Raw genomic sequence first — 21,932 nt, forward strand, 5'->3', positions numbered from 1 at the left:
CCCTCCTGTCACCCCTGCCTCCACCAGGTCTGCAGGGTCACCTGCTACCCTCGGTCACCAGGCCCAAGCCTGGCCCTTCCTGCCCCCTGACTCGGCCACCAGCTCCTCCTTGACCCTCTTCCTGCCGGGCTCCTCGCACGAGGGGCTTGCCGGCTTCCCCTGCCTCCACCCCACCCCCAGCCAGGACGGCCCGGCCCTGTGCCCGCCCCTCTTCTCTGCGCTCTCCCTTGATGTGACCTCCCCGACCCCAGCACCGGCACTGCCCACCCCGCAGGCCCTCCCCCAGCTCCCACACGCTCCCTCTGCCCGTGCCCCCTTTGTTCCCCACGCTTGGAAATGGAAGTGTGGAGCCACCTGTGACCTTTCCCTTCACCGCCGTCTCCAGCAAGAGCGGTAACTCTTTGTGGATGGGCTCTTGGGCACCGTAGATCTTTCTGGCCATGAGTCACGTCCAGTTCGTTGTGCCTTCAGGATCTATCGAGTGGGTCTACTTTCTGATCCCCCAAAGGGCCCTGGTTCCGATTATACTCCAGTAGCCTTGCCCACGCGTGCCCCTGAGGTCTCGGTGGCACAGCCAGCTCCAGCAAGTAGCCTCCCCGCCAGAACCTTGGCTCACGGGCCCGAGGGAACCGGACCAAACCGGGCAGTGCACACAAGTGCGCCCTCTGGCGGCCGGGTCTCTCCGTGCATCCCACCTGTGGCCACTCTCACTGCTCTCTGTTCTGCCTCTGCTTCCACGCTGTGCCCTCAGCCTGGGATGCCGCTCCTTTGGCCACCACATGGCCATGACCGTGCTCCTCCTCCAGAGCGGCTCGAGTGCGGCCCCTCCACAGAGCCAGGAACCCATTTTCCCGCCCCGGTCCCAGCACGTAGCTGCACCTCCTGCACGGCGCTGTCCAGCAGCGGGAGCTGCACGGGGCAGCCACGCACGTAACTTCAGATTTGCCAGCAGCCACTTAAGTAGAAAGATTGTTCCAACAGGCACTCAGCATAAAAACTATGAATAAGGTATTTTACGTTCTTTTTTTGTTTTAGACCAAGCTTCTGAAATCCAGAGTGTCTTTCGTTCCCCTCCGCTGGGACTTGCTGCATGTCACGTGTGGTGGCAGCTGATGCGCTGGGCAGCATAGCACACACACAAGTTTCTCCGAGGATTGTGGCTGTTTAAGGGCAAGGTGGGCATTTATGTAACTCCCACAGTGCCCTGCCTGGATGGCCGCTGTTTACCAAATGCGGGCAAGTTAATTGGATAAGAACTTGCTGATTTATCAAGTGTCTGATGTGCTCTCATGAACTTTGACTTAAAACATTAATATCGGGGCTTCCCAGGGGGGCGCAGTGGTTAAGAATCGCCTGCCAATGCAGGGGACACGGCTTCCAGCCCTGGTCCGGGAAGATCCCACATGCCGCGGAGCAGCTAAGCCCGCGAGCCACAACTACTGAGCCCACGTGCTGCAACTACTGAAGTCCGCGCGCCTAGAGCCTGTGCTCTGCAACAAGAGGAGCCACTGCAATGAGAAGCCCGCGCACCGCAACAAAGAGTAGCCCCCGCTCACCGCATCTAGAGAAAGCCCGAGCGCAGCAACGAAGACACAACGCGGCCAAAAATAATAAATAAATAAAAAAACAAAACAAAACAAACCATTAATATCCCCTCGATTGTCATCTTGTGACTTGCATTTTTTCTCTCTGTTTAGTTATCTTGGGTATGTGCCGAGCTGCCTTTTCTGCATTTTGCGTATTTGCTTCGGGGACAGCTTCTGTTTCTCCTGCAAAGTAGGGCTGGGTACACCCCAGTTTGCCTCTCCGGCCCCATGACCTGCCTCCTGGGATGCGGGCCAGTGGGACTAACCCCTGGGGGGTGGGTGCCGTCTGTGTGCCCACACTTGCTGGATGGAGTTCCCAGAGCGCTTGTCAGAGACACGTTGCCAGGCCTCGCCCTCAGAGTCTGAGTCGACTTCCTCAGAGTCGGGAGGATGGACTGGCTCATTGCGGGCCGAGGGCGACATCCTCACAGGAGGTTATTCAACGTTGCCTCCCCGCCGCGAGCTGGGACAAAGGGAAGGTCAGGCTGTGGAGGCCTGGGGCCCCGGCCTGATCACACACTGCTGAGCGGGACACGGGGTGTCACTCACACCTCAGCCCGCTGGTCACTGGAGCACACGGTGTGCGTTCTCGAGCAGTTTCTTACCCAGCTAGGGTTCTGTGGGTGTGTAACGAGGGAAGCGTCTGCGTAAATGTCGTTAGAAACTTCTAGCAAGACTGCTCCTCCCACTGGAATCTCCCCGGAGAGAACTGCTCTGACGAAGCTGCTGTGATGAGGAAAATCTTTCTTCACATCTTCTTGCGTTTATTTACTTGTGCGCGTGTTGTAAGATGTGCCACTGGCATTCAGCTCAGACCCTGTCATAGGCGAAGTGACCCCCGGCACCTGCCCACGGAGACCACTGTCCCCCTCCCCTGAGGAGGGCCGACTTCCTGTGTTTGGCCAGGAACTAAGCCAACAACATTCCAGGCTCAGGCTGGGGTGGTGGCCGTCCTGGGGGGTCGTCTTCCTCTGGGGTCTGGGGGCAGCTGGCCCAGGTCTCTCCTCCCAGTGCATCTGAGCTCTGTTACGATGGGTGGGACACCCTCCGCCCCTGGTCGCTCAGTCCCCAAAGCTTGGAGGGGGTGTGTGAGCCTCAGGCCTCTAGCCAGGCCCCTGGGGCGCCCACCGAGCCCCAAAGCGGCGAGTGCCTTGGCCCTGGGGCGCTGGGACAGGGAGCGGGTGACACAGGGGTGTGTCCGGTCACCCTGGGCAGGTTCTCGGGAGCCTCCTGGGTAAGCGGAACGTCGAGCTCTGTCAGTGTAGGAAGGTGCCGGCCGCAGGAGCACGGAGGAGCCCTGGGCTTATGGGGTTCCCTTCTGCCTCCCCCGGGGGTCACGGAGATGGGTCCTGTGCCAGCGCCACGCTCCACGTAAGATCCCAAGAGGAGCCATGTCAGGTGGGGAGAACGGCCGGCTCTAAGTTCCCGAGGGGGTGGCCACATCTGGAGGGGGGCTTGCAGCGGGCTTCACCCCACCTGGGGCGCGAGTCTCCCCTCTGGGCCCGCAGACAGGCCCTCCCGGCCACGGGGCCGCCTCGCAGCAGCCCTCGCAACAGCCTGCACGGCACCGGACACACTGGTTTTAATTTTCAACACAAATGAAAGGGAGCGTTCCGTGTCTCCAGGGAGATTTTTTTTTGGCCTTCCCTCTGAACCTGCGTTCTGTCGGCAAGGCCTGCAGCCCAGGCAGCCCTTTGGTATCTTCTCTCGGCTCACGCTGTCTGGGGGGCTGGCCTTTCTTGGGGAGTCGCTGTTCGGGTGCAGGACTGGCAGGTCCCCAAAGATATTGACTCCCGTGGAGTTAGAAAAATTGCCAGACGGCTGAGAACTGCTGGAGGTGGTGGCCAGGGCCTGGGTGGTAACCATTATATCAGATGGCTGGGGTCACAGAGGAGTCGCACGTTTTCAGATTTTCTTTGGCCTATGAAACCTATTCAGTGTCTCTTAAACGTGAGACAGAATAATTGAAAGGAAGGCAGGGCGGGAGGACCACCCAGCTGGGCTCCAGGTGGGCCCTTACCTTGGGGTTGGCCTCCAGGTAGTTGTAGAGCACGTTGATGGAGATGGTGAGGTCCCCGTTGTTGAAGGGGTACGACCTGTTCCAGCCCTGGGCCCCAAACTTGCGCCTCTCGGCCACCACGGCGTGGAAGTAGCACAGGGCGAAGAGGATGCACTTGAACTCCATCTCCTTGGTGCACATCTCCAGTGTGTCCTGCGGGAGGGCAGGCACGCGGGTCAGGCAGGGTCCGCACAGACGGCCGGGGCAGGACCAGGGCCGTCTTTGCCAGCTGCTTCGCTGGGGGTGCAGGTGGGGATGAGGGGTGGGGCCTAAGGCCATCGACTGCTCTGAGCCGGTTTCCCGAGTCTCTCCCGACCTGTAGGGTCGGGTAGAGGACGCTTTCTTGTCCTTGCTTCCTCCAGAAATGCAGCTGTATCACTCTAAGTATTGGTTACAAGTCAAATTATTGATACATCTTCCTAATAAAATATTCCGCAATATAATTCCCCCGCAATTATCAACGTTCCTCATCATCTACACGCAAGCAGTACCCCAAACTCGCCAAAAACGATCTGTAAAGGAGGAGGGGATGCTGAGGAAAGCCTTTCTGAAAGCAGGTGGCCCCAGGGAAAGGCCAACCCAGCCCAAATTCTGAAGCCCAGTTCTCTCTGGGTTTGTGCGACTTTAACGGATTAGTCTTTGCTAAGTGGGTGCCTCTGAACACAGAGGCTTCTGGAAGTTAAGCTGGGCTCCTCTTCACCCGCTCAGCCCTATGAGTGCCTGCCAGTGGCCGGGGGCCGCAGGCACAGCAGCCAGAAAGCTGGACCAGGGGACAGACGCCTATCAAATGGTCATCGTCGGGAAAAGTGCCAGGAAAAGATACACAAGGTGTAACAAGGGAGGGGCCCTGTCCTGATTCCATGGAAGCCCTGACACAGATGCCCGGCTGGGGTCCCCTCCAGCAAACATGGAAAGGGAGGGGCACAGATGGGGGCTCCATCACCCCAACATTCCCCCCAGATCCTTCCTCAATGCCTGTCCTAGAGACGGCGCCATCACCTGTCAGCTGTGGGCCCAGGAGACAGGCCTGGCTGGACCCTTCCAGACATCGGCCGTGAAAGGGTGCAGACTGAGACCGCCAACCAGAGGGAGGAACCCGCCAGGCCCGAGGATGAGGGAAGGCCTGGCGGGTTCCGTCTGCCTCCGGAGACTTCCCTCTGGTTGGACCGCTCATCACTGGCCTCCCGGGCCTCTGGGCTCTGTGATGTGCCCGGGGATGGTCTGGGCGCATCCCAGCCACTACTGCCTCTTCCTGTGAAACTCTGTGAAGGCAGTGGGCCCCCGAACTTGGGATGGTCCCCTCAGGAAGCAACAGCTTTCTGCATGGCTTCCCTTCCGATCTTTGCAGACGCCTTAGGTGATGCACAAGGTTAGGGAGCCCTCGAGCACCTCAGCGAGCCCCGGCCACGTGCCCGCTCGCCTGTCCGCAGCCGGGCAGCCCCACCTCGCTTCTGCCCGACAGCGACCGCGCTTCCCGCTGACTCCAAGCAGCCAGAGCATCTCCCCAAAGCCCAGCAGCCCGTCCACGTCCTCCCGGCCCCCATGTCCCCCGCCAGAGGCCCCAGCGGGCTCCACGCGCCGTGGGGAGCTGCTCCCCGGGCTCAGAGCTCTTGCATTTTCTGTTGCTTGCCCCTCGGGCGTCAGCTGTCTCTACCTCGACACCCACCCCCCGGCCAAGCCTGGCTCGGGAGCCACTCTGCGGCCTGGAGCAGGCCCCAGACTCCTGCAAGTGGGGGACCAGCTTCCTGCCGACCTCGCCACCCTCCGCCACTCCATCACTGACTGATATTCTAGCAAAATATGATAGAAATGAAAAACGGATCACGTGCTCGGATTGACGGTGATGTTGAAATGCTACAGAATTCACCGCATGCCTCCTCTCCACCTCCGTACTGACTCAGCACAGACAGAAGCAAACAGCTCTGGGACCCCGCACTGGCCCGCAGCCCCCAGTGTGAGCTGCATCGCCCTGGGGTTTCCGTGCATGTCCCCACATGTTCATCACACCCTGTTCTCACTCCTGTGAACGCGTCCACGCCCCTCACCAGACTAGGCCAGTCACCCGCGTAACGGGTCTTGTTCACTGTTCCCTGAGCCTACCACGTCCTGGGCACACGGACGTACTGTTTGGAGGAAGGACCCGGTCTGCACATCTGTTTTCATGCTTTCCATTCTCTGTGACTTTACACTCTGACCTTGGTGGGTCCTTTAAGCCCATAGGGAGAGGTTGGTGGATGACTCAGATATTGTCACATAAATTAAAGAAATCAGATACAGACGTCACGCAACATCGGCACAATGTGCTCCATACACAATCTTTGTTGGGTATTATCAGAGAATATCGGGTCTCTTCTTCAAAACGGTTTTAGACTCACTTGGGAGACCAAATGTGTGCACCCAGAAAGTTCTAGTATAGAACAGGTGAAGATCAGGTACCAAAAGAACGGACGTAGATGCTGGGGATTTGCGGAGGGGAGCAGGGGTGCCAGGGAAGGCTACACACTTGGCAGGTTGGGGACTGGGAGGTTTGGATGGGGGAGGAGTCACGTGAACAAAGGTCCAGGCGGACACAGCGTGGACAGGCAAGCCGAGGCCCCCCTACCCACCCTGCAGGGCCAGGGCACCCGGCGTCCCTCCACAAGGCAGTGGGGCCTGCTTGTCGAGGGAGGAAGACTGGGCCCGGGACCAGAGCACGGAGACCTGTGCGGCGGGCACTACCGCCCTCCCGTCTGTCACCACCGCCCTCCAGCCGGGCGCTGCGGCCCCATCCCCTTCGCACCCGGCCTTCCCACAGCATCGCGTCTCACGGGGAGTGAGAGCAGGGGTCTGGGCAGCACTGTGGCCCCAGCAAGGCTGAATGACCCTCAGGGAACCACCTCGGGAGCCTGGCCCCTTCCTAAGGTGCTCGGACAAGCAGAGGACCCGGCCCACACTTACCGGGCCTGACGTGCAGGTCATGAAACTCACGGATGATACGCATTTCTGCTCTTTGAAGCTGTGCGCCAGGCACTTTAGATCATTTGCATTTTGCACAGTCCTTCGGGGATCTGTTCATTTTGTGGCTCAAGGAGTGTGTGCGCGTTGGGGATGGTGTGGGTGGGAGAGAACCGGCAGGCGCTGACGCTGAGCCAGGCACGGGACACGGGGGGAGGCCACGCTACCTGGGTGAAGAGGTCCAGGGCCTTGTGCAGGTTGGCGTACATGCCCGTGGGCGGCTCGTTGGTGATTTTGATGGCGTTCTCCAGGATGCCCTGGGGGATGATGTGGGACTCGGGGCTGGGGGCCGGCTCGGCGCTGATGAACACGCGGTAGTCATCGTGGCTGCCGACGCTGTACCGCTCCAGCTTCTTGTCCAGGGTGCTCAGCCACTGGGCCACCAGGTGGATGTTCTGCAGCCAAGACCAGGGCTTAGTGCCCGCACACTCCTCTCCACCCCGGGCCCATAGGGCAGGCCCCTCCCCAACGGCACCCTCACTCCCCACCCCGCTGTCCGCCCTTCCCGGGGCGCTGGCCACGCTTGATAATTTCACTGAGCAACTGAGTCCCCAGAGTTGAAGCTTGTTCTCAGTTCGTTCAGGACCTCCAGCCTTGCGGCGAGTCCTTCCTGCCCTCCACCAGCATAAGGGCTGAGAATTATATGGTCCCCAGCCCTCCTCTGAGAGGCTTGAGTAAAAAGAAATGACTTGGAGGGACTTCCCTGGTGGCGCAGTGGTTAAGAATCCGCCTGCCAATGCAGGGGACACGGGTTCAAGCCCTGGTCCGGGAAGATCCCACATGCTGTGGAGCAACTAAGCCCGTGCGCCTCAACTACTGAGCCTGCGCTCTAGAGCCTGTGAGCCACAACTACTGAGCCTGCGCTCTAGAGCCCGTGAGCCACAACTACTGAGCCCGCAAGCCACACTACTGAGCCTGCGCACTAGAGCCCACAAGCCACAACTACTGAGCCTGCTCTCTAGAGCCCGTGAGCCACAACTACTGAGCCTGCGCTCCAGAGCCCGCGCGCCACAACTGCTGAAGCCCGCGCACCCTAGAGCCCCTGCCCCACAACAAGAGAAGCCACTGCAATGAGAAGCCCGCACACCACAACGAAGAGTAGCCCCCGCTCGCCACAACTAGAGAAAGCCCGCACGCAGCAACGAAGACCCAATGCAGCCCAAAATAATAAATTTATAAAGAAAAAAAAAAGAAATGACTTGGAGAAAAGAGAACCCTCACGCACTGTTGGTGGGACTGTAAATTGAAACAGCCACTATGGAAAACAGTTTGGAGGCTCCTCACGAAATGAAAAATAGAACTACCCTGTCATCCAGTAATTCCAATCCTGGGTATTTATCCAAAGAAAATGAAAACACTGATTCCAAAAGATACGTGCACCCCTATGTTCACAGCAGCATTATTCACAGTTGCCAAGATGTGGAAGCAACTTAAGTGCCCATCAACAGGTGAGTGGGTAAAGAAGATGCGGTGTATATACACGATGGAATACTAGCCATGAAAAAGAATGAAATTTTGCCACCTGCGGCAACATGGCCCGACCTAGAGAATATGATGCTGAGTGAAATAAGTCAGACAGAGAAAGACAAATACTGTATGATTTCACTTATACGTGGAATCTAAAAAGCAAAACACATGAACAAACACAGCAAAACAGAAAGAGAGTCACAGATACAGAGCACAAACAGGTGGTTGCCAGAGGGGTGGGGGGGAGGAGAGAAATAGGTGAGGGCAATGAAGAGGTACAAACTCCCAGGTACAAAGTAGGAGAGTCACAGGTATGAATGCACAGTGTGGGGAACATGAGGTGACAGGTGACAGATGGTAACTGGACTCGTCATGGCGATCATTTTGTAAAAGAAAATGAACAGAAAGAAATGACTCGAACCTGAGGTCCCCGCATGGGACCAGGCTAGGCCCTGTGGACTGAGGTCAGCCACGCCGGAAGCTGAGGCGGGCCTGCAGTGGGACCAGCCGGGGCCTGGCGGTGGTCGGAGGGCGGGGTGCTTGGAGGGGCTGCAGGACCGAGGAGGGGCAGTCGAGCCAACGAGGGGGAGGGGGGGAGGCGGGGATGTCTTTCTCACTGCTGAAGAATCCACACTTTCAGTGGTGATGCCTCACACCACCTGCCAACCCAGGCAGAGCTGTGCTTGGTGTGGGCGCCTCCTGCCCCCTCCTTCAGGGGCTGTAGGATCCCCAGCCACGCTTGTGCATGTGAATCCCATAACCTGCTTTCTTTCAGGCCTTCAGGCCAAGCCCCACGGGCGCTGAGGCTGGGATCCCTCACCCAAGAGGCACAGGTGCCGCCCACCCCCATACCTGCAGAATGACCCAGTGTCCCTTCTCCACAGCCACGTCCAGGGCATTCTCCGCCACCACCTCTTGTCCCTGCCCCAGGGACACGTTATGGAGTTTCCCGTTGTCTATGGTAAATCCCAATTTTTTCCCTAAAGGAGAGGAAAACAGGAAAAGCATGGGGATGGCTGAATGACAGAAATGGAGCTTCTGTGATCCACAGCTGGGAATTCCACACCCTACCCCTTTGAAAATTGTGGTAAAATACACATAACATCAAAGGTACCCCTTTAAAAGCCATCTTAAAGTGTACGATTCAGGGACATTTAATAATTCAGTGTCGTGCGACTGTTTATCTGGTTCCAGGACATTTTTATCGCCCCAGAAGGAAACCCTGTACCCATTAAACAGTCATTCTGCATCCTGTTCCCGCCCCAGCCCCTGGCAACCACTAATCTGCCTTCTGCCTCTACGGATTCCCCAGTTCTGGACGTTTCAGATACAAGGAATCGTATACCGTGGAGCCTTCGGCACAGTGTTTTCTCGTTCCGTCTACGGCGTAGCCTGTGTCAGTGCTTCGTTCCCTTTCATGATTTACCACTTTGCCATCAGCCGTTCATCAGCTGATGGACGTGTGGGTTGGATCTACCTTTTGGCCGTCGTGAGGGGACCTGTTTGTTTGGACACCTGTTCCCAGCTCCGTTGGGAACGTCCCCAGGAGTGGAATTGCCGGGACATGTGGTGACTCGATGTGTGACCTAGGGAGGGACCGCCTGCTCACACTGCCACCAGCAATGCAAAGGGCCCCGTCTCTCGTCCCCTCCCGACACCTGTCACCTCCGTGTGTCTGATACCTGCCCTGCTGGTGGGTGTGAAGGGCCGTCTCACTGTGGTTTGGATGCGCTTCTCCCCAGACCCGGCCGCACTTACCCAGGGCCTCCACGTCCTTCAGGGGGTCAGCGCCCGGGGAGAGGATGAAGAAGATGGGGCTTGAGGGGCTGCTCTCCTTGTAGGACTTGGAGAACTCAACGCTCCGGCCCTCTGTGAACTTGCTGCCCATCTTCTCCTCCACAAAGTTCCTGAGGGGGACACGCCTGGTCAGACCCGAGGCGAGGGACCGCTTTTCTGGGGGACTTTCTCAGGCAGAGAAGGGCCTCTAGCTGGAGAGTCGGTCTCTACAGGGCCCTCCTGCAGGCAGGGTTGGTGTGGAGGGGAGCGTGCGTGGTATTTGGCGGTGTTCGCGCTGGGCACCCTTTGCGCCCGTCCACCTGTGCACAGACAGGTGAGAGGCTCTCAGCCAGCTGATGCCACCCCCACTTTCAAAGGCGTGCAAGGTCAGCCGGGAGGGAACCCGGGCCGCAAGTGTTCCAGGTGACCACACCTCAGCGCTCCCAAGGAAGGGATCAGTTTCTAGTGGCTTTCTGTTTCCCCCACCCCCCCACTTCCTATCTGCTCTCCAGACCAGGGCAGCAGCAACACGGAACAGAACCTAGATCGGCCTCTGCGTCCTGAGAATCTCCCCCGACGGGGGCTCTGAGAAGGAAGGACGCGTGCATTAGAGTCGCTTTGGTGAGCTCCATGGACCGCAAAACACGGATCATCAGGAAAGTCACAGAAAAAACCCAAACGTCTCTTTACATAAGCACCCCTCTGTTCCAAGCCCCAAACTCTATCTTGACCCTGATAAGGCTGGGGTCAGTCGAGGCCCCTCTTAGGGTGACCTTGGGATCTCAGCTCTCTGCCCCTCTCCCTTGACCACAGGTGGCTGAGCTCACTGTATCTGAATGAAACACAGGAGCTAAACTTATGTCCAGTGCGGTCTTTGAAAGAAGGACGACGGCAGTCTCCCCGGGAGAGAACACACTTATTCCCGAGGAGTCGGCGATCTGAGCGCTCTGAGTGTCGTGAAGACCCGTGGGTGGACCTGTTCACATAGAGACTTCCCTCTGAGTCAACGGGGAGTCTGCGGGCGGGTGCCAGGTGGGCCTTCCCACTCCCGTGGGAGTGATAGCTGTCATTCGCTCCCCGGTCTGGCCTTTGCTGGCCTCTATACAGACCCTGAGCAGCGCTGACCACAGGCCGGTGGGAGGGCTTCTGCTCCAGGCCCCTGGTTGTGCTTGATTCTGGCCTTTGGAATTGACCCGGAATGTCAGTGCTAGAGTCCTTGCCCGGGAAGGAATTCTAGAAGGTACAGGTCCTGCCTGGGGCAGGAATGTCACAAGCTCCCTGCTGCTCCTGACGTGGCCGGGCCCCGTGGTCGTTCTCTGCGGCTGCAGTGATGACGCAGAATGGAGGGCTCCGCTGCGCCTAGCGCTGGGTCCTGGGCATGGGGGTGCCGGAGCCGCCCCCAGCGGCTTGCATGCAGGCAGGTGCTACAGACCCGGGCTGCTGTTCTGGGGAGCCCGTTACCAGCACCCCGCCCCGCCATGGGCGAGTTCCCTTCCCTGGGCCTGTGGACCCGGAGGAGGGGAGGTGCGCGGCTCAAGGGGTTGGCGGAGGGCGGAGTGAACCCACGCTCTTGACGACTGTGTGTTGTTGCTATTTGCCGTGGACTTGGACTTGAACTTCCTGCTCTTGAGCTCCACCGCCCTGTTTGATTCGGGAGGTGAATCTGCTTTCCTTGCGACCGCCGCAGAGCATGACTTGGGTTCGCCTGGCGTTTGCGGTCGCCCACGCGGTTCCGATGCGTTTTCTGCCGTGGTGACTCGGGTGGCTTTCAAGGGTGCTCTGGGGGCCGTGGGGCTGGACACCCACCCGTGCTCAGCTCGCCCGCAGGCGGTGTCCCCCTGGATGCTCAGTGCCCTTCACCTGGGCCTTCCCCACGCTGTGTCCGTGTCCGACCTTCCCGGGATGCCTTCCTGCTTTCTCCCTGGACCAGCTCGACTCTCCCTCGTGACGTGATTTCTTGCTTCACTCCGCCCGCTCCGCTCCCGCACCCAGAACCCCTCGCGGTCCCTTTCCTCTTCAGTCCCGAGAAAACAAAGCAAAACAGAAACACGTGTCTGTGAACACGTGGTGTGTGAGTCAGGCCTCTGCTTTGTCAGACGTGGGCGCCTTTTGGGAAATCTGGTGGCTTTCAGGCCACTAGGGCAAACGGAAAACCAAGACGCCCCTCTGAGAACGGGGCCTGTTTCATTCCCTCCCTCCCCCACGACGCCATGGCCTGCCCGGGCCGGCCGTGCAGATGTTACAGCTGTTGATATTCCTGAAGTCTTTCTGTGCTTTGGGGAGTGAAAGGAACGGGCGCTGAAACCCGATGGTTAAGTTTCCAGTCCTGGAGGCGTTTCAGGTCCAGAGAGATTGTTCACAAAAGCAGAATGGTTCTCTTTGCAAACGAGCCGTAAAAATAAAAGATTTCCTCTAAATCCAGCCACTGAGGCCATGAAAGTCCTCGGGTGCTGATGGCTCTGCCACTGCTTTCTCCCCACAGCATCCTTAAAGGACCCCGCGTGGTCGTGGCCTTGGAGGTCATGAGCACCCAGGCTTTTTTAAAAAAATTAATTAATTAATTTTTGGCTGTGTTGGGTCTTTGTTGCTGCGCGCGGGCTTTCTCTAGTTGCGGCGAGCAGGGGCTACTCTTTGTTGCGGTGCGCGGGCTTCTCATTGCGGTGGCTTCTCTTGTTGCGGAGCACGGGCTCTAGGCACGCGGGCTTCAGTAGTTGCAGCACGCGGGCTCAGTAGTTGTGGCTCGCGGGCTCTAGAGCGCAGGCTCAGGGGCTGTGGCGCGTGGGCTTAGTCGCTCTGCGGCATGTGGGATCTTCCTGGACCAGGGCTCGAACCCGTGTCCCCTGCACTGGCAGCGCGCCCAGGCTTTTTTAAAATCTTGGTGGCCAACCCGGGGAGTTTTATCTTCCCGTCGCTTATCTTGGGGCGCCTCTCCTCGCCCAGGGTCAGGGGAGCCGGCGGTTCCTGTTGGCCACCTTCAGAGACCCCAGAGCTACGAGAACTCAGAACGGGAATTGGTGGCTGGGATGGGAGGCGCCCACTCCCCAGCCCTGAGGCCAGGCTGGGGCGGGGCGGGGCGGGGCTGGGGGCACTCACTTGATGGCGTAGGTCATGCGGTCGGGCCGCACGCACCTCAGCATGCACAGTTTCTGCAGCGCCGTCTTGTTCTTCCACTCCTTGGGGAAGACCTCCTTTTCGGGGGCTTCCGACTCCACGAGCTTCTTCCACCGCTTGGCGGATCCCTCGATGTCGCTGTCCAGGTTCTTGAACTCATCCATCTCCGAGAGGGCCTGGGGGCAGACGGCCTTTCAGCTCTCCCCCATCCCAGTGGGCGCCTTCCCCGCGGGCTCCGGGAAAAGCATGACCATGGGGCCTGTCGCTCAAACGATGAGCTGCTGGGGATGAATGGCTGGGACGAGGGAGGAATCCGATCGGGGATGTGACTCCTGGCTGCTTCTCCGGGGGCTCTGGAACAGGGGCCCTGCTCATCCCAGGGGGCCGCCTTCCTCTGGTCTTTCTGAACTGACACAGTGAGGGCCCCAGGATTCTGAGGAATAGCCTTGACACTTTGCATTTTCCTGGAAGTGAGGGGAAGCGGCGGAGGGGCGACCCCTGGGCACACCCTGGGGCCCATCGCGGCTCAGCTTGCCGCCTGCAGGGACGTGATGATGAAGTTGCTGCGCTCCAGTAGGACAGCACAGTCCCCGTGAGCTGGCAGGCAGCCCATCAGTGCCTGGTCCCACCTCTGAGGCCTCCTCGTTCTACTGAATGTTACGGCCGGGAGCACCTTGTAAACATGTCTGGGGCGAGCAGGAAAGGCCGCGAGGTGGGGAGAGAACACAGTGTTCAAGTCTGAAGGCCAACCTTGATGCCGCCCCATCCCTGATGCTGCAGGAAGTCCACGGGTGACACGACCCCGGCTTTGAACGGGAACCGCAGAAGGAAATCCAGCTCCACCGGGTTCAGCTCCTTCTTCATGGACAAGACCTGAGGGGCCGTGGGGCTCGCTTAGATGTTGCCCTACGACAGGGGCTCATACCCCTTGCCTGCAGGGGAAGCACTGTCCTGCCCCTTTGGGGTCAGCCCAAAGCTTGGTCAGCACCTTGTTTGTTTTTCAATTGCAGTACAATACACACAGCATAAATGTACCACTTTAACCCTATTATGGTCTAAAATCCAGTGGCATGTAGTGCATTCACACTGTTGTACAACCAGCACCACTGTCCAGGTGCACAGCCTTTTCGTCACCCCAGAGGCAAAGCCCCTACCCTTCAGCAGTCCCACCCTCAGGCAACCATCGGTCTACTCTCCGTCTCTACAGATTTGCCTTTTCTGGCCATTTCCAGTAAATGGAATCATACAACACGAGGCCTTTTGCATCTGAGCGTGTTTTCAAGGTTCATCCGTGTTGTAGCGCGTGTCACTGCTTCATTTTTTTATGGACGAATAATGGGCCAGTGTATGGCGAGACCACATCTCGTTTACCCAACAGTCCGTCGTTGGACGTTTGGGTTGTTTCTGCCGTTTGGCTGTCGTGAAAATGCTGCCGTGAATGTTTACATGCACGTATTTGTTTGAATACGTGTTTGCAATTCTTTGGGGTATATACGTTTTCTGGTCACATTTGAAGTCACCTTGCCACTGGTGCGCACAAGCTCTCTGGGCTTCTAGCAGGCCCTGTCTTGGTCACTGAAGTGGCTCTTTGGGCAACTGGCCCAGCCCCTCCATCTCAGATGGACGGCAGGGGAGCCGGGGCCGCGGTCACTGTAACCTCCCCAGTCAGGAGCTCACACAGCTGCTTTCTCAGATTCCACAGAGAGTTTCCCCTGAGTCAGGGTCTCTTTTTTTTTTTTTTTTTTAATCTTAGTAAAATAAAAAGTTCTTTGGGCCTGAAAAGAATACATTCTACTCTGGAAAATTAGGGGGAGCATCAAGGAAACTTATCTTGATGTGCTCTTAGCAGGGGAGAAACAGGGAACCCGTTACTCAGAGATTCACATGGAAAAGAAACCTCCTTAACCTGGACCCCTAATTCCAAGTTGGAGTTTGGATGGAAAGCTGGGTTGACATTGATGCCCAAGCTAGCTATGAAATCCGTGTTCCCAATAACACTTATAACACGGTGCAAACAAAGTGGCGGAGAGGTTGTTTAATCAATTTAGTGGAACCAAAATCTTTAAACATTTCAGCAGGTCTGTAAAAACAGGGGGCATGTTTACTCATTAGTACCTTTCTTTCCCATCCACAGCGGACTAACCGCTAAGGCGGGACTGTCGGCTCGGCATGACTTGAAGGGACTAGAACGACGTCTCCCTTTAACTGACCTCCCCTCCCCTTCAATGGTTCCCATTGGGACACCTTTCCTGGTACCAACTCAAGAGCCCGGGTGTGTTCCGTATATTGTTAAAAATGCAGGTTTGGATCCACTGGGTCTGAGCCGGAGCCTGAGAATCTGCATTTCCAACACCCCCCCCCCCCACTCTCCCCCAGCACCCCACCTCACCCCACGGGGCTCCGGTGCTGCCCGTCCAAGGACCACACATGGGGCATCGAGGCCAGATGTTACCTGAAATGTCACCTGTGCGAGGAAGATGAGTTTGTCTCGCTCGAAGAGCCCGCGGGCCGTGTACATGTACACGGAGTAGGTGATCTCGTCCGTCAGGTTGATCACACGCTGTTTGACCTCGTCGGCGGGGGCGGTCTTCTGGATGGCCTTCTCGAACACCACGTTGAAGGCCTGGTCGGGGAGGGGGGGTCACCGAATGCAGGGGGCTCCACGCTGCCCATGTGGGCTCTGGGGCACTGCTCGGACCCGGTGCTGGTGCTGGTCAGACCTGGTGTCCTGGGTCCCACCCCCCAAGCCCACCTGCAGCCTGGGCCCCAGTGGCCCCGGACCCGGATGCAGCCGCACCTTGAGCGAGAACTGGTAGATGGGGTTGATCTTGCTGAGGTCGTTCAGGATGAAGTACAGCAGGGACGCCCTCCCCGCGGCTGGCACGTAGTTCTCTCTCGCCTCGTTGATTTTAACTTCTGTGATTTTTGCCTCTTGCACCTCAAAACAAACAATCAAAAAATGGGCAGAAGACCTGTGTAGACACTTCTCCAAAGAAGACACACAGATGGCCAACAGGCACATGAAAAGCCGCTCAACATCACTAATAATTAGAGAAATGCAAATCAAAACCACAGTGAGATATCACTTCACACCAGTCACAACGGCCATCATTAAAAAGTCTACAAATAACAAATGCTGGAGAGGGCGTGGAGAGAAGGGAACCCTCCTACACTGTTGGTGGGAACGCAAATTGGTGCAGCCACTATGGAAAACAGTATGGAGGTTCCTCAAAAAACTAAAAATAGAACTACCGTCTAATTCAGCAATCCCACTCCTGGGCATATATCCAGACAAAACTATAATTCAAAAAGCTACACGCACCCCTATGTGCGTGGCAGCACTCTTCACAATAGCCAAGACAGGGAAACACCCTAAATGTCCATCTACAGATGAACGGATGAAGATGTGCCTGGAGGGCATCTACGCGCCTTGACCCTGCCCCGGGCCCCCAGGGGCCCCCATGTGGCTACGGCTTCTCTTCTCAGTGACCATCCGCCCAGCTCCCATGCCCCCTGTGTGCTCCGGCTGGGGGTGCAAGGGGGTAGCCCCCAAGATGGTCTTTTACCTTTTCCTCAATCTCGCTGGCCATGTGTTTGGTGGTCTCCAGGTTCTCAACCAAGGCTGTGTCTCCCAGAAAGTTCCCCGACGCGGCCGACAGACGGGCCAGCAGAGAATCTTCCAGCTCTTTCAGAACAATCTTAAATTCATTCTGAGACTTGGTGAGGTTCGCCTGCAGGAGGGGCAGAGACCGGGAAGGGAAATCAGTCGCTGGCACGGCCTGGTCCCCCAGCTGGGGGGCTCGGGGGGGCTCAGGGCCAAGGCCCTGGGACTCGGAACGGGAGGAACACGGCAAGCCTGGAAGAAAGGGGCCGGAGTGGAGGCCCCCAAGCAGTGCGGGGTAGGGGGCCCTGCATCTGGGTCTTGCAGCTGCTTGTCATGGGCAGCTGTGCAGCAAGAACATGGGGACCATGGGACATGAATGGGGCCTGGGACCCCTGTGAGCCCACGTGTATGGCTCAGCCAGTCAAGGAAGGGCCTGGTACACAGGGGCCGGCAGCAAAGACATTCTCGTGGGGCAGGAGTGCGGTGCTCTAGGGCAGCCCGGGCACTGCTGTGACTCCTGTTCTTTCAGCGAAGCCATCACTTGATTTAGAATTAGATTCGGGAGGCGGCCGGGGAGGAGGAGTGACTCATTCTGTCGTACCAGCTACACTCAGTGTGACAAGCAGGGCACCTTCACAGCCGCCGGACGCCTGGGTCACAGTGACCTGCCCCCTGCTGTCTCTGAGCTGCCTGCCCCGCTCCTCCTGTCTCCACGTACCTTCAGCTGCTCCAGATCGGGGCGCTCTTTGGCCACCACGGTGGCCAAGAGCTGGTCCTCGAGCCCGTCCCTGGTGACCAGGAAGTTGATCAGGGTGCACTGGGCCTGCATCTCGGGCTTGTAGTGGGGGTTGAAGTGCTTCGTGTGCAGCAGCAGGCGGAAGTTGGGGTGGTATTCCACCTCTTTGTCGCCGATCTTAATGAACCTGGCGGTCGGCAGACGGAGGGGTTAGGAGGGTCCCCGGCGACCAAGGGATGGCAGCACAGACAGACCGCCTTTCCCGCCAGCCTGGGAGGAAGGTCCAGACTTCTCAACGACATGTTTCACTATAAAGCTGCTTAGAATAAAGGTCTTCCAGAAGCCGTCGGCACAATTTTCCACTTAACCGGGAAGTATTTCCCCTCTAAATGCACGAAATCATGTCGGCATATTGTGCGGGGGTTTACCCTGATTAATAAATAATCTGAAACTTGGAAAAAAACAAAAAACTCACAACCATCCCTCTCTGATCTGTGACCGGCCCTTCTAGAAAATGCACCTGCTCGCTCTCCGGCCGGCTTGTTCTGATTTTTTAGGAGCATTTACTTGACTCTGCCTGTACATCTTACTCATCTGGAAGCCTCTGCAGAAACACTCTGGCCTGGGCTCCACCCCAGAGCCATTAACATCGAAAGATGTTGACACCCCAATTCAGAACACCGGGACATCCCTGGAGCTCCCCAGGTGAATCTGATGAGAGGCCAGGCTGGGAACCCGGGTCGGCTCACCCACTGTGGGGGGGGGGTCGCTTGTCTCCGGCTCCCCACTCTGCTCTCCTCTTTCTGGCCGAGCTCACATTCTGGGGGGCCTCTCACTTCAGCCCTGGGTATCACTACTCACACCAGGCCCTTCTCAGAGTCTAGGACGTCAGCACATTCATGTCACCTCTGTTCTGGGCTTCTGCCTGCACCCCTGAGTTTATAGGTGGCTCAGATCAACTCCGACCTTTACATTTTTAAAGTTGATTTAATTTTTTATATTAGAAAAGCCATACAGGGAGTTCCCTGGTGGTCCAGTGGTTAGGACTCTGTACTGTCACTGCCAAGGGCCCGGGTTGTTCGTTCCCTGGTCGGGGAACTAAAATCCCATGAGCCACATGGGGCAACCAAAGAAAAAACAGTCATACAAGCTCAACGCATCAACAAATGAGCGGGTAAACCAAACGTGGCAGGTCCGCACGATGCGGTATTACTCAGCCATAAGAAAGAATGAAAGATACTCGCTACAGCTCAGATGAACCTGGAAAAGATACTCAGTGAAAGGAGCCAGGCACCAGTGTCCTACAGGCCACGGAACTGGTCACTTTTGGTTAATTTTATGTTATGTGAATCTCACCTGAATAGAAAGAAAGAGACTCAGGATTTGCAAAATGCATATGGAAATAGAAAAAAAAGATGACCATCAAGGATCGTGATCTGCAGGCAGTCGCTAATAAACTGTTGGTGTAGGTCTTCCTTCCTAATTGGAACGTGGTCCCACAGTTGTCAGTCTCTCCCCTGGGAGCTGGGTGTCCCTTCACGCATTTTGCTGAAGCCCCTGCTGCCTCCCAGGAAAGGAAATGCCCCGCCCTTTCTCTCAGTCCAGAGGCCAGACCTCACCACTGAGGACGATCTCGTGGGTGAACCCGCGGAGGTGGACGCTGCCACTCACTTTCCCTTTTTGATTGTGTTCCTGCCCAGCAGAGGGTCCAGAACCGGGTCCACGGTCTCGCCAATGTTCTCGATGAGCAAGGTGTCCCCTTCTGAGATGGCCTGCTCGATGATATCCAGGTAGCTGTGGGCACAGCACAGGGGCCGTGAACGCCCTGGGGCCCGGTGACGGCGCAACTGCCTGCCCCAGAGGGACCGAGGGGCCAAGAGCTCATTCCTCTCCCAAACGCCTCCTTCCCAAGAGGAGCTCAGGGCTTCTGCGTAAATCGCCCCCAGGCTGACAGGAGGGCTGGTGCACGTGGAGCGCTTCCGGGCTATTGAGCCAGACGTTCCACAGCTGCGAGTCTCCTCTCACTGCCCAGCACACTGGGAAGGCTCCCAGTGCAGCCGTGTCACGGCCACTGCTTCTCATCTATGACGATGAGAGACGGGAAGATGACCGCCCACAGCCCCCTGGCTGGCAAGTGACCAGGCAGGACCAACGCAGGCAGGAGCCGAGGCCAGTGCCGTCCCCCAGCAGGAGCGGCAGGTAACGGGGGAGAGAGGAGCCCCGAGTTTAATTCTTTCCTGCCAGTGCCCAGGGCCAAGTACTAAAGAAATCCACATGTGGGTCAGTGTTTGTTTTCAAAGACCCATCCATCCATTTAGCGAGTATGAAGGGCCCCAGGTGGACTTCCCAGCACCGTGGCCCGGCCGGCCGGCCGCCACCTCTGGAGCCCCTACCCCACCCGCCACGGCCGAGCACCTCTTCTGTCCCAGGCGGATGGCCTTCAGCTTGCTGCCGTATTTGTTTTTGATCCACTTGATGCCCTGCAGCTGGGCGTCCACGAAGAGGGGCCAGCGCTCCGTGTTGCACAGGATGGTGGCATTCTCTGTGGACATGCGGTCGCTGGGGAGCCCCTGGTTGTTCCAAGTGGCCACGTCTGCATCGTCGGTCAGCAGGCTCAAGGGATCCAGACCTTCTGTGAGCGGGATGGGGACCTGCCGAGGGGGCGATGTGGCCTTACTCACCTCTCAGCGGAAAGCGGCTCTCCGAGCAACACGTGGGCCGCCGGGCTGCGTGGGGGAGGACAGCCACGCATTCGCATCACGCTGAGGAGCAGCTTGGAGCCCTCGCAGGGCCACCGTCTACATCCTGAGTGGCTGGAGCCTCCATTGCAGGAGCAAAGGTGCCTTCTGGCTGGGGCTGCCCTGCCGGGGCCCCCGAAGGTGCTGAGTGATGGACGCGACAGGACCTCCTACCTTTAGCTCATTTATGTAAGGGATCCAAAACCCCTCCATTAGCTCATTGCGATATTTCTTGGTGAAGTAGCCCACGTAGGAGACGAAGGCGGAAATCAGCAGGACGTCCCCACACAGTGTGGCCCCCTGGCTTCTGAAGTTCTCCACCGATTCGGCCCAGCGGACGTTTTCTGATGCTAATCCTCCTACCAGCCTGAGATGGGGACAGGGGTCAGTGGGCAGAAGAGAAGCACGTGTGTCGGGGGGGAGAGAGGACGGACTGGAGGACCAGGAAAGGCGCGCCTCCACCTTTAACACGCCAGGGACCTTCCAGTTTCAAATCCTGACTCTGCTCAGCGGTTCAGGACAAAACATGCTTTGGGGGAAGTTTTGGGCAATAAACGCTTGAGGGAAGCAAAACTAATGCTTTCTGGAGGCGGTTGGGAACGCCGAGTTTCCCTTCCCCAAGGGGCCGACGTCACGTGGATGCTGACGCTACCTGACCACGTCACCCACGTGCCGAGGCTGCTGCCCGGACACCACTGAGCACGCGCTTTGGGCAGCGGGAAGTCCAGAGGCGGCCCCCTGGCCCTGTGTGGAGTGGGGACTCCAGGGTGTGCCTCGTGCTTCTCAGGCCCCCGGCTCGAGGGCTGGTCCCCAACCCTAAATGACACCAGGAGTCTGAGAGTGTGGACAGGTTTGTGCTTGACTAGCCTGCGGTCTGGCTTGAGCATCCTCCGAGCAGCCCTCCTTGCCAGGGACCGAAAGGCCACTTGACCTGGTGGAGGTGAGTCCACATCCCACGGGAGGCCAGGCACACAGCCTGGGGGTCTCCCGGGGTTTATCACTTTGTGCTCAGAAAGCGGGGGCTGGGGGCCTTGCTGCCTCCACCTGGGGCGTAGCCCCCCCCGAAAGGCCATTCTGTGGGCTCACCCCTTTCGGGGGGTGGTGTCTGAGGACAGGAGGGGCCCCTCGGAGGGAGTAAGGCACCTGTTAGCCAGCGAGATCACGCTACTGGTGGCGTCAGCCTCCTGCTGACACTTGATTTTCTCGGCTGTCGCTTTTTCAAATGCCGACGTCAGGTTGCTCAGGTTGGCGTTGAGTTCCTGAAGGAACAAGACAGGCCCTGAAATCGGGCAACGCTGGGGGTCCCCAGCTCTCCTCCCGGGAGGGCCGGGAACACGGCCGACGCCGGCAGCCTCCGGGGTGATCAGGTCCCCACAGCGGCCTGCGGGCTCTTGCTCTGCTCCGTAATTCATGGCAGCGGCTGTGCCGACCCCTCTCAAACGGAGACACGGACCAGCCGCGCCTGCCGACGGCACTCACAGCGATCTTGCTTTTGATGCGGGAGAGCTTCTCCTGCGCCTCGGCCAGCTCCGCATTGGCCTCCTCCAGGGCCCGCCTCTTGGGGGCCACGTCGCAGTAGACCTCGTAGAAGCGGACGATGTTGATACACCAGGAGCACAGGCCCGCGGCGGCCGTGGACTTGGAGCGGATGAACTCGGGGTCGAACGTCGGGTTGCCTTGGTAGGGCCTGGAGCAGGACAGCGGGCGCTGAGGACGCAGACCTCCCGCCACCCCCGTCCCGCCTCCAGCTCCGCATCCGTCCGCCGCTCCGGTCCCCGTTACCAGCAACAGGACGGGGAGCACATTTAACTTTGTTTTTTTTGTATCTTAGTGATTAGTGATTAGAAAGAAGATTAGAAAG

At 58.1% G+C, this 21,932-nt stretch overlaps 2 protein-coding genes across 3 annotated transcripts in view; one reads left to right on the plus strand and one right to left on the minus strand.

The window, feature by feature from the left end:
* The window catches only part of PGS1 (phosphatidylglycerophosphate synthase 1), a 44,506-nt gene extending 43,075 nt beyond the window's left edge, over positions 1 to 1,431 (plus strand). Inside the window, exons 10-11 of one of the 2 annotated variants that reach the window (XR_003427588.1) lie at positions 1,036 to 1,175; positions 1,366 to 1,414. The gene's annotated coding sequence lies outside the window, so the exon portion shown is untranslated. Of the gene's footprint in view, positions 1 to 1,035 lie in introns of both variants that reach the window. The other variant, XM_027080873.1, reaches the window with a different exon arrangement.
* Positions 1 to 21,932, minus strand: part of DNAH17 (dynein axonemal heavy chain 17) — a 162,196-nt gene that overhangs the window by 5,355 nt on the left and 134,909 nt on the right. Inside the window, exons 63-77 of the mRNA XM_027080880.1 lie at positions 21,551 to 21,758; positions 21,215 to 21,330; positions 20,246 to 20,438; positions 19,749 to 19,984; positions 19,005 to 19,127; positions 17,316 to 17,520; positions 16,560 to 16,724; positions 15,791 to 15,931; positions 15,446 to 15,616; positions 13,744 to 13,866; positions 12,976 to 13,169; positions 9,865 to 10,013; positions 8,959 to 9,086; positions 6,807 to 7,034; positions 3,607 to 3,798 (exon numbers count right to left, since the gene is read on the minus strand). Coding sequence (XP_026936681.1) covers positions 3,607 to 3,798; positions 6,807 to 7,034; positions 8,959 to 9,086; positions 9,865 to 10,013; positions 12,976 to 13,169; positions 13,744 to 13,866; positions 15,446 to 15,616; positions 15,791 to 15,931; positions 16,560 to 16,724; positions 17,316 to 17,520; positions 19,005 to 19,127; positions 19,749 to 19,984; positions 20,246 to 20,438; positions 21,215 to 21,330; positions 21,551 to 21,758 — 2,572 coding nt within the window. The remainder of the gene's footprint in view (positions 1 to 3,606; positions 3,799 to 6,806; positions 7,035 to 8,958; positions 9,087 to 9,864; positions 10,014 to 12,975; positions 13,170 to 13,743; positions 13,867 to 15,445; positions 15,617 to 15,790; positions 15,932 to 16,559; positions 16,725 to 17,315; positions 17,521 to 19,004; positions 19,128 to 19,748; positions 19,985 to 20,245; positions 20,439 to 21,214; positions 21,331 to 21,550; positions 21,759 to 21,932) is intronic.

Source organism: Aethalodelphis obliquidens, unplaced genomic scaffold, assembly GCF_003676395.1.
Source record: "Aethalodelphis obliquidens isolate GAN/ISIS:26980383/991018 unplaced genomic scaffold, ASM367639v1 scaffold44, whole genome shotgun sequence".
NCBI classification, from domain to species: Eukaryota; Metazoa; Chordata; class Mammalia; order Artiodactyla; family Delphinidae; genus Aethalodelphis; species Aethalodelphis obliquidens.